Source organism: Hyaena hyaena, unplaced genomic scaffold, assembly GCF_003009895.1.
Source record: "Hyaena hyaena isolate Hyena2069 unplaced genomic scaffold, ASM300989v1 scaffold_140, whole genome shotgun sequence".
Classification (NCBI taxonomy): Eukaryota; Metazoa; Chordata; class Mammalia; order Carnivora; family Hyaenidae; genus Hyaena; species Hyaena hyaena.
The window spans coordinates 1533678-1545816 of record NW_024080772.1 but is presented as its reverse complement, the minus strand read 5'-3'; the positions used below and the strand labels follow the sequence as shown (position 1 = coordinate 1545816).

Here is a 12139-nt window from a genome sequence, read left to right as displayed (position 1 = left end):
TCTCTGGCACAGAGTAGGCACAATCAATAAATATTTGTCAAATGAATGTACAGTGCTGAGTTAATTTCCATAGGGAACAGCCTTACATCAATCAATATACCCAGTGTTCCTACTACAGATCACATTTCTGATCCCCACCACACTTAAACTTCAAAAGTTCCAAACCTAAGGGGCGCCTGGGTGGCTTAGTCGGTTAAGCGTCCGACTTTCCGACTTTCGCTTAGGTCATGATCTCGCGGTTTGTGGGTTCGAGCCCCGCGTCGGGCTCTGTGCTGACTGCCAGCTCGGAGCCTGGAGCCTGTTTCAGTCTGTGACTCCCTCTCTCTCTGACCCTCCCCTGCTCACGCTGTCTCTCTCTCCTAGAAATTATTAAAACATTTAAAAAAAAAAAAAGGTTCCAAACCTAAAAGCTTGACACCTACTTCTGTCTAAACATATGATGATTATTCATCTATACTCAAAGAATTTTTTACAAATTACAAATTAGTGAAACCACTACCCATTTAGTATTCTTGCAAATAACATTTAAACCAAAATCTGAGGGCTCAGTAAACTGGACTCAACTGACTTTGCATTTTACCCCCAACACCTACTCACCATCAGGTACAATAGCAAGAGATTTCCATGCCACATTAACAGATGAATACAGACCCAAAAACATGTATAAGCTAGGCCTAATCAATGAATTATTTGGCTTTTCTTTGTGAGCTCCAAACACTACTGGAAACAATCAGCCTAATCCAGATGGTAAGACATTTCTCCAACACACCTTAATTTATGTGGAACCATTTAAACATCAAAATCATGAAACACACACACAAAGGGGAAAACTCTGGATTAACAGAGCAGTAACACAACCAAATACAATGTGTTAATCCCTGATCACGAATGTAGGGTTAATTTTTCAAAATAAAAGTCTGGGAGGAAAAATTAATCTCAGAAAAGAGATACACACAAAACACTGTTGCTGGGATTAGGACTGGAATGACATGGTGAAAAATACCCTGAGACTAGAAAGGTCTTTGAAACAAGCGTAATTAAGCCCCAGATTTGTCTAACCCAAAAAATAGTAAGCAATCACTACACACTGTGGTCCTTTACTTCTTTCAGGAATCAGGTGCAGGGAAACCACGGTGGGGGGGGAGGGGGGGGGCCAGGGGGGAAGGGTGTGCCACATCCCAATTCAGATCAAGTTCCTAGTTCTTTCACTTTGTTACAAATAATAGATGTCCCAACAAGCCTGAGAGAGTTGACCTATTAATGCTAGTGAAGGAGGATCACCTTCTTGAAACCTTCACAGAAGCCCAAACGGGTGGCTCTGTTCCTCTACATATACCACAAGACAAGCACTGGGTAAAGATGAATATTTATTCACTTTACAAAGAGAATGGTATTAAATTGCCATAAACAGTTCCATTTATAGACAAATATAACTGTACATCACACCAGTAGCTAGCTCAAACGTGCTTCCCAAGGTGCCTCACGGCTCCAGCGCCATTTAGTTGAGCACAGAAATCTCTGTTCCGCCACTGATGTTAAGAAGTCCCTCAGAGATCACGGTTTTGTGTTTTACATATTCACAGGTGGTAAAAATAAACCCATCTCCCCCGGCCCTCCCTCAGAGTTGAGTTTCCATCTGCATGTTCCCTAGAGAGCACTAAACAAATACTGGCTCATTCTTTAAAGAAAAAAAAAAAATGTACTGATAATTTGAAAAGGCTTCTGTTGCACACCAAAATACTTATTTATACATACATAAAAAAATCTTGAGTCAGATTTATTGTTTTAAAGGTAAACAGATACCCTAACACTGCCAAGAGTGGGTAATGAAAAGGAAGGAAAACATTAAATTACTGAATTATAAAAATATTTTCTTTGGAAAAAAATTCCAACAAGGTTATCATTAATATCTAAAACCAAAGAGAAAAAAATAAACAATTGTTCTTTGATCCATTAGTAATTTAAATAAAAGTGAAAACCTCTTCAAAAGCAGCTATAACTGAATTTCTTAAAAAGTTGCAGGTAATGGGTACTTCTAGATCTATACACTGATGATTCTCTACAAGCAACTTGCAGTCAAGAAAAATCCTTAATATGGCTAATTCTTTAGTTTTTAATTACCATAATTTTTTGTGTGTTTTAAAAAAATATTCCACATGACAGCTTAAAAAATAAATGGCTGTTTAGGGGAAGCACTCCAAATATTCAACCTGACTCAAATCAGATCACCACCATTCAAAGACAAGCTAGGGAAACTGGTATTTAATTTTTAAAATCACAACCGTTTTTACTATGAATCTTTAGTTATCCCTTCATATTTTATGAAAATGTACCAAATTAAAAATTGTTTTCACTAGTGCTGCTTCGTGTCTGGATTTGACGAGAGATACCGACCTGAGATAAGAGCTGACCCCTTCACAGAAGTTCAGTTCTTGAAATCCGACGTGGGAAAGGTCTTCATCTTCACTCCTGTCAATTCTTGGTATAACCAACCATACTAGGATATTGTATTATAAAAATATACCATATATTGGACACTCATGTCAGTACATTGCAGAAAATGTGTCTATTTACTGTGTAAAGTTTATTAACATTTGAATGAAACATTCTTATTTACACAGCTAAGTCTGGGGTGCTCAGGACAGCGAGACGGCATGGGAACCACCAGGAGGAATTTGGAAATGTGCAACGGTCCTTGGCACCTGTCCCAGAGACAACCCTCCCAGGAGAACTCGGCAGCACTGGGTAAAGGTGAGCCAGAGGTTATATAGTTCCATTGGCTTCTTTTCCCGCTTCATTCTTCTTCACTTTCATTTTCAGGATCTAAATCAGAATCTCCATTTAATTCCTTCTCACTTGCCACATCTCTGTCCTCACCATTTTCCTCGTCTTTTTCTTCAGCATCTTCCTCTTCCAATTCATTCTCTTCATCAATATCCTCATCTTTTTCACTTTCTTTATCTTCCTCATCTTCATCCCAGTTATCCTGGCAGAAATACATGAAGGGAAGATTCATTAAGTCCTTGTTTTTACAGAACACACGGATATAAAAGCAGATTTATGTAACAGGAAACAAATCACTCACATCAGAATCCTTCTCTGCTATTTCATCATCTGATTCCTCTTCAGAAGATTCTGCAAGGGGGAGAAAACCCAGCTTTAAATTTATATCAACAAGCAGGGGGCAGAGCCCTAAAAACTAAACAGAATCAGATTCCTGAGTTTACTTTTAGAAATATATTCAGCTATGATCCATCTAAGAAGTAATATTAAAGTAATATTCTTATTTGGGTAAAAGTACATTTACGGTTTTATTCCACCGACATCTAACTGAATAGGACAAAGTACCAAAACCTTAACAAAATCCATCCTTAAAAACTTAAGCCAAGGATGCGGAGGAAAGGGAACCCTCATGCGCTATCGGTAGACATGCAAACTGGTGCAGGCATTACTGAAAACAGGACGGAGACTCTCCAAGAAATTAAAAATAAAACTACCAGATGACCCATCAATTCTGCTGCTGGGTAGATGTTGAAGGAGACAAAATCTGGATCTCAAAGAAATACCTGCACCCCCATGTTCACTGTAGCATTATTTACAACAGCCACAACATGGAAACAACTTAAGAGTCCACTGATGGACTGGATGGACGGTTAAAGAAAATGTGGTACATTCAGCCACTGAACTCCGCTATTAAATATCATTCAGCTACTTAAAAAAGGAAATCATCCTATTTATGACAACATGGATGGACTCTGAGGGCACAGTGCTAGGTGCAGTAAGTCTGATAGAAAAAGATAAATACTGTATGATCTCACTTATGTGTGAGATCTAAACAACACCAAACTTACAGATACAGAGAAGAGACTGGTGGTTGCCAGATGTGGGGAATGGAGGGTGGGAGAAATGAGTGAAAATCAAAAGGTAAAAACGTCCAGTTATAAGGAAGTCCTGTGGATATAATGTACAGCACGGTGATCACAGTTAACAATACCGTATGTGATATTTGAAAGCTGCTAAGATTAAAAAAAAAAAAAAGTTCTCATCATTGGGGGGAGAAATACAATGATGTGTGGTGATGGATGTTAATTAAACGTATTATGGTGATCATGTTGCAATATATACACATATCAAATCATTATGCACACCTAAAAAAATACAATGTCATGGGTAAACTGTATCTCAATAAAACTTGGAAAAATGCAGATAAAGCCTAATTAATTAATCATTTAATTCGGGTATGCTTTTATGTCCTTCAATTATGTTTTATAATTTTCTCTATAAAGGTTTCTTTTTTTTTTTTTTAATTTTTTTTAATGTTTATTATTGAGAGAGAGAAACACAGCATGAGTGGGGGAGGGGCAGAGAGAAAGGGAGACACAGAATCCGAAATAGGCTCCAGGCTCCGAGTTGTCAGCACAGAGCCCGATGCGGGGCTTGAACCCATGAACCATGAGATCATGACCTGAGCCAAAGTTGGACGCTCAACCCACTGAGCCACCCCAGGTGCCCCTATAAAGGTTTCATTTTTTAGATATATTTCTAGGTACTTTGTAATTTTGAATGCTGCTGTGAATGAGATCTTTTTTCCAATAAATTTTCTAACTAAGACAGATATTAGTAGATATACAATCCATTACTGAAACATTACAATGCTACTGATTCTGATTCCTTTTTGCTGATCTTAGAATCCAGTAAACTTGCTTACTTCCTTACCTCATTCATGATGGTAAAACTGTAGATTCTGCTGCATTTTCTAAGCTATGATGGTTAACAACTGCCAAGTCCAATGTTCTAAAATTCACCTCTTTCATACAGTACTAAGCAGGATATCCAGAAGCAATAAAAAGTACATTTATTGTCCAATAAAAAGTACATAAAGTCCAGTTCCTGACTTTATGGGAATACTTCTAAACTCTGTCTGGAGACAGATTAAGGGAATGCCTTTAAATTTGTAAGTTGCTTAGATTATCAGTAATGACATAAAAATTAAATTTTATGGAATTCTTTTTCTAGATCTATTCATATATACTGTTCTGTTAATCAGTTAATGTGGTAACTACATTAAATCCTTGATGCTTAAGTGTCTTATAATCTTTAAATAAATTCTACTTGGAATGACATATTACTTTGGTTAAGCACTTTGCTTAACCAATCAATTTGGTACTCAGGATATTTGAAGATGGTCTAAAATGTTGTTTTCTTAACTATCCTTATCTGGTTTTGGCTCATAAAATGCCAAAATTGTTTATATATAACGAAAATGACTTGCTCCTCTAAAGACTGACTAAAGTTACCTATAAACACTCAGCCTGGCATCTTTGAACCAAGTCTTTGGTTAAATCAATTTTAGGACCATTGGCTTATTCAAGCTTTCTAGTTCTTATTTTAAAGTCAATTTTGATCATTAATGTTTCCTAAGAAATTACCTACTATCATCTAGGGTCACAATGTGCTGGCCTAAAGTTTGTTCACAGTGTTCTCCTTCTGTTCGTCTCTTCCATACCTACTGCCCTTTTTTTTTGTTACTCTATTTGTGTTTTCTCTTTTCTTATTTGATAGTATTTTGCCACAGAAGATGTGCCAAACATGATCTTATTCACATTCATGTTCTTCAAAATAAGGTAACAAAATTCAATGTTAAAAGATGAATGTTCCAATTCTAAACTCTATACTGCCTCCAAGCCTTACCTTCCTCATATACCAATTTTGCCTTTTGTTCAGGAGAAGTCATTCCTTTTGATTTCTCTGAGGCTGTGACCTGAAAGACAATACGGTTTTATTACAAAACAGAGTATAAGATTATTTCAAGTATCACAACCCTCACCACAATCCTCCTTTCTCACAGTGAACTTGCCCTCAACCACTGCAATGGATGACCTTAATATGATACAGGTCAAATACAGAGCAAAAAGCAAATTTGCCAAACACGATAAAGAATTACTCTGTAAAAGCTGAAAAATTGTAAGGTGATCAGAATTTCTTTCTGTGCCTGGAAGTGGGTCATAGCATCACAACCGTCCCAACCATATTAACAACCGAAAAAGGATGGTGAGAACCCCTCCAGAAAAGCTGGAACACACACAACTAGGTTTACTTATGATCAAGTATTTCCAGGGTATTAACATTTATCAATTTCTTGCTAAAACATGGGGCTTTCAATGTCCAGGTAAATGATTCTTATTCCTCTGTATTCCTACCACATCCAAAGTTTAGTACAAAACAATTTGATTTACTCACTTGAGTGATCAGAAGAATAAGCTTTCCATGAAGGTGGGAGAGTTTCTGAAAAGTTTTTACTCTGCTTTCCATTAATTGGTATAGTGTTCCCAGCTGGGGTACCAGATCAGGCAACTGAAAAAGATGATGTCATACCATCATGACAAAGTACAGATAACAAACATACAAATCATGCTCAGACACACCCAAGTATGCAGCCACTGCACCACAAGTATCTGCTTACACATCCAGTGGCAGTGGCTGCTTGGGACACAGCCTAACAACATCTCATTCTGTAGGCCGTCAATGTCCTCATGACAAAAAACAATGGAATTATTTTAAGTAATGGTACAGGGTCAGAAGAAACTGCAAGGAAATTCAAGAAAAAGCAGGGGGAGAGTGCTGTTCTTTGTGCTGATCACGGGTTTTAGAGAAGATCATGTAAATGAAACGCCGAATAAAAAATATTCCTACCATGTATCTCCGGGCTAAAGAGGGCTTTCCTCTGAAACTTACTCTCTGACTGTATCACATTATCTACCTCTACCATAAGGCTCCAGCAGGCTGAAGGAAGCTCTTCATAGCTTCCAGAGACAAGAGACCAGCACAACAGAGCAAGGAAGTATGAAGCTGACCTTCTGTATTTCAAACATACTCCCTATTAATGAATCCTATGAACCATGCTTAAGGAATTAAATCACAAATTAAAGCAAAGAATCTGTCCCTCCACAGGGACAAAAAATGAACCCACTCTGCCCTTTAATTAGCCTTTACTTGTTCTCCTATCACTGAAAATTTAGCATAAATAAGAGTTTCATTCAAATGTTAAATGGCAAACAGACACAAAAAGAATAAACAAAGTTTAACGTGATCATATTCCAATTACCATCATCTCTTATTTGTCCCCATTCAGAAGGTAAGCTGCAGGAACATGGGTATCAGAGTACCTTGTCCATTACTTAAGCCCCATGACTAGCACAGCCCCTCAACTTGGAAGGTAAAGATACTGATAAGGAAGGAAAAGCACTGTTTCCTGCAGTGAGAGAACTCTTGGCCGTCAAGTCCTCTCTATACCATGCTTCTTTGGTCTGTTTTGTCATGACCATGAACATGACACAACTACTACTCCAGCACTTCAACCTGAGGAGTTGATTCTGGAAGGAATTTCACTATAAGGCCTCCTAGGGCTCTTTTCACTTTTGAACAAGTAAATGAAGTCACAAAATAAGTGCTGCCCGCTTTACCAGACAGAGTCCCAAGTCTTGATGTTTGTGGGACTCTGTCCCTGCCCATCAGATGCCAATGAGCAACTCCACTCACCACTGCCCTCAACTGCCCTCCCAAGATTCTGCAAGCTGGGAAAACAAACAGTGTACCTCCTCCTCCCCATTCTAGCCTCCTGGTGAACTCTCCCCAGACACAAAGAACAAACCACTGGTTATTCCGATTGTTTCCCCAATTTCAAACTAATGAAGGGAAAAGGAAGGAGCCTGAGACAGAACAAGGGAAAGAGACAAAGTGGAGTCGGATGAAACTGTGTTACGAAAGGAAGAACAGGGGCGCCTGGGTGGTTCAGTCAGTCAAGCATCCCGACTGTGGCTCAGGTCATGGTGTCACAGCTCATGAGTGCTAGCTTCACGCTGGTCTCTGCACTGACAGTTTTGGAGCCTGGGGACTCCTTCGGATTCTGTCTCTCACTGCCCGTCCCCCACTCACACACATTCTCTCACAAAAATAAACATTTTAAAAAATTGTTAAAATTCTTAAAAAAGAAGAGTAAAATTAAGAATTTTCTTCAACTACCCACTGTAACCTTTTAAGAAAACCTAATATATGGTGCTAAATAATAAAATTAAAGAAGAAAGTAAATTGGATAATTTTATTTCTAGCTTAAAATATAACTGATTTGATGATGTGGCAAAGAACGCAATTCATATTAGGACATAAAACTGTTTTTTTCTGGTGTTACTTTAAGGTTTTATGTTCCCTCCCTTCTATTTGCGTAGATAATCAAGAACTTACAGCAGCCCCACAAAATGACAGGTGTTAAATATTTAATTTCATTTTTACCACAAGCTGTCTGTTAATGTCCTGGGACAAGGCAGGACATGGGAGACATACAATGAGAGACCGCATGCATGTATGAACAATACAGAGAGATACACACAATGTAAAACTAACTTGGCAAAACAGGTCATATACATAGAAAAACATCTAAAGGCTAATAAGTTAGTATGTTACTTTTTGCCTTTCTGTATTTTTTCAAAGTTCTCTATAGATTATATATTATTTTTAAAATCCAGGGCAAGAAAAAGAGGCCAATTTACAAAAGGCAACAACGGTGACATTATTACACCGCACACCTGGGAAAAAATAAAATCTTTAAAAGCAGCAGCTCATGGCTGAAGGGCAGCTGGAGTTGGAGTTAACTCCTCAGTTTATAATCCTTATCAAAGCCAAACGAGAGCTGAAGACTTACTGTGGATAAGTAGGATGCATGGACTGTTAACACACATTTTAGCCACTGAACCATTAAAACAGCACTGAAAAAAAGAAAAAGAAAATCCAACTAAACAAATATTCACAAATTCAAAATTAAATACAAGTGAGTTGTAATATTAGAAGAACTCAGGTCAAGTGAAGATCCATAAACTGCATCCTGTGAAAAGGACACTACTGAGCAAACCACTGGCTGTGACGGTCTTCTCATCCCTTCCCAAGTCTATCAGAGATCTGTGAAATATACTTACCTCTTGGGAGGGGAGGGAGTTACATGGACCGGAGGGGGACAAAATTCCCTTCCCTCCAAAACAATTCAAGAATAAAGCCCATGCTTTACTTTGTAATTAACTGATAGTAATTATGGGCTCAGTAAACTGGACTCAAATGACTTTGCAATTTACCCCCAACATCTACTCACCATCAGGTACAAATAGCAAGAGATTTCCATGCCACATTAACAGACAAATACAGACCCAAAAACATGTATAAGCTAGGCCTAATCAATGAATTATTTGGCTTTTCTTTGTGAGCTCCAAACACTACTGGAGTCTATGAGGGGGGAAAAAGAACTTAAAAAAGAAAAACTATATACTGCAGCACTGAAAATATTACACTGAAAGCTTAGGATCTTTGACATACCAACTTTCTATTTACATACTTAATCATCAAATTATTAACAAGACAGACCCACAAAATTCAGTCATATAAAATACTTCCTTATAATGTTTTAGGTAAGGAGAATTCTACAAATGGCAGTTTTATATATGATTAGGACAAAATCTTAAATAAGACTAATTCATTATATGACCTGATAATAAAACTTAAAAAACCAAACAAGAGTTTTCTAAAAGAAAGCAGAAAGCTAGACTAAAATCTTGGGAATAGAATCCTTCAAGTTAAAGTAAGTAGGAAGAACAATGTCTGACCCCTTTTAGAATCTGGGGCTATCCACTATGTAATCTCATGCTGTCAGAAACTGCTGTTTTTAACAATCACCTTTAAAATATTTATAAAATCAAAGCAATTTAAGTTGCCTAAGTGATCTTACCTATTAGGATGTCCCTGCAATCTTTTTGTAAGCTGAGGGGGGAGAAAAACAGTATTAGCAACAGCACCTCAGAGGCAGCAAATTGGTACCAATTCCCACAATTTATAATATCCAGAAGAACAAAGAAAATATAGAAAAGACTATCAAATATCTCTATTCCTAAATTTCCTAATTCCTCAATGTTCAACAAATATAATCTAGGAATACATTCCCACAGTAAGGGTAACTACCTGATAAAAATCTAGGCTAGGATTTATATGAATGAGTGTTCAGAACAGGTGAATCCAGGGAGAGAAAATAATTTGTGGTTGCCAGAAACTGAGGGTAAGGGAGGATGAGGAGTGGCTAACTGGTACAGGAACTCTGTGTGTGTGTGTGTGTGTGTGTGTGTGTGTGTGTGTGTGAACTACACAATCTGTGAATATATTAAAAAACACTGAATTGTACACATCAAAGGGATTAATTTTATGGTATATAAATTATATCTCAACAAAAAAATACACAAAAAATGAATTAGGTAAATCTTGTTTAACGAGACCTTTCATCTACTCTCGATACTCTGCTTCTTTACGTACTGCAAATCCATTTCTCTAAACAGATTCTTGCTTTAATTTATAGTGTAAGGACCGTAAAATGAAAAGAATACTCCGTTACCTCTTGCAACAATGGAATAACAGCATGCAGGGGCATCCTTAATACAGTCCTCTTAATTAGGTTTAAATTCCTAGTCTGAAGTACTTTCTGTGAGAAAATTAAAAAAATATAAAGATAAGCATATTCAGAAGCTAAGGACACTACAGGAAAAACTATCAATAAAAATGACTTTAAAAACCCAACAATAAACTACCAACTGAATTTTGGTGAATGAAGGCTGCTGGAGGGACTTTTTGGAAAACGTCTTGTTAATGTGTATGGCTGTCAGGCAAGTATAAGCTTTAGAAATCAGGACATTTGATACATACATTTCTTCTCTACAAACTCACTTCATGAACAATTTTTATATAATACAAAACACCTCTAAACATTTAAATACGGATCATGCCACTTTAGAGAAGCTGTTGAACTGTCATTATATAAAATCAGAGTTATATCCACATAAGAGTGAGCAAAACATACTAAAATCACACTTAGAAAGCAACAGAACTTTTAAAATTGTCAACTTTTGGTAAGATTTTAAGCCAATCAAGAGATAGGTTCTCTCTAGTTTCTGGCTATTAAAAAATAAAATAGCTATGACCATTCATGTACAAGTCTCCATATGAAGATACTTTTGATTCTCCAGGTAAATACCTAGCAGAATGACTAGATTTTAAGGTAAATGAATCCTTAACTTTTATGAACTCGCCAAACTGTTTTCCAAAGGAGATGTACCAATTGACACCCCCACCGCCACCACAGGACATTCAAGCTGCACCACACCCTCCCAACACAAGGAACTGTCTTTTCTATCTGAATCCATCTATACTGGGTATGTGGCGTCACCTCACTGTCACTTTAGTCTGCATCTGGGATGACTAATGACACAGAACACCTTTACATGCACTGACCGGCCATTCTTTTGTGAAGTTCTGTTCACACCTTTACCAATGGTTTTTTGTCTTGAGTCTCATTATTCAGGTGTTTGTCTAATCTGGATATGAATCCTGTCTGATATAGGAGCTGCAAACGTTTTTCCCAGCCTGCAGCTTGCCTTCTCCCACTCTCTTAACAGTGTCATTTTATGAGCAAAAGATTTCAACTTTCACGAAGTCCAAATGACCATTTTCTCCTGTGATGCAGAACACTTGTTGGGATGCCATCTAAAAAGATTTTATCCACAAACGTTTGTATAGATTTTATCCTGTTTTCTTCTAGAAGTTTTGCAGGTATCAATTTTACATCTATCTATTTTGTGTGGACTTTTGTGAAGTAAGAGTTGAGATGCATTTTTTCCCATATAGATATTTGATTGGTTCAGGACCAATTGCTGGAAAGAGTTTACTTTCTCAGTTAACTCAACTTAGTACCTTTACTGAAAATCAACTGTGTGTGGTCTTTTTCTGGACTCTCTATTTTGGTTCCTTAATTTATTTCACCAATACCAAACGATCTTCATTATTTTAACTTTACCTTGAAATCAAGTAGGCTAAATCCTCCAACTTTACTTGGAGATGTTGCTGAACTTTAATTGGGAATGTACTAAAAACACAGATAAATATGGAAGAATTCCATATTTTAACAATATTAAATCTTTCAATCCACAAATGTTTAGATATCTATATAATACATCTTTGTTAATTTCTCTCAATTTTTGTAATTTTCAATGAAGGGGGAGAATCATCTTTTATACATTTATCCTAACTTTTTGGTACTACTACAAATGGCATTTTC

At 37.0% G+C, this 12139-nt stretch overlaps 1 protein-coding gene across 1 annotated transcript in view; it reads right to left on the bottom strand.

Moving 5' to 3' along the window:
- Positions 1 to 1354: 1354 nt before the first annotated feature.
- The window catches only part of WDR43 (WD repeat domain 43), a 46606-nt gene continuing 35821 nt past the window's right edge, over positions 1355 to 12139 (bottom strand). Inside the window, exons 12-18 of the mRNA XM_039238459.1 lie at positions 10424 to 10510; positions 9770 to 9801; positions 8699 to 8762; positions 6241 to 6354; positions 5692 to 5761; positions 3086 to 3135; positions 1355 to 2986 (exon numbers count right to left, since the gene is read on the bottom strand). Coding sequence (XP_039094390.1) covers positions 2795 to 2986; positions 3086 to 3135; positions 5692 to 5761; positions 6241 to 6354; positions 8699 to 8762; positions 9770 to 9801; positions 10424 to 10510 — 609 coding nt within the window. The 3' untranslated portion in view covers positions 1355 to 2794. The remainder of the gene's footprint in view (positions 2987 to 3085; positions 3136 to 5691; positions 5762 to 6240; positions 6355 to 8698; positions 8763 to 9769; positions 9802 to 10423; positions 10511 to 12139) is intronic.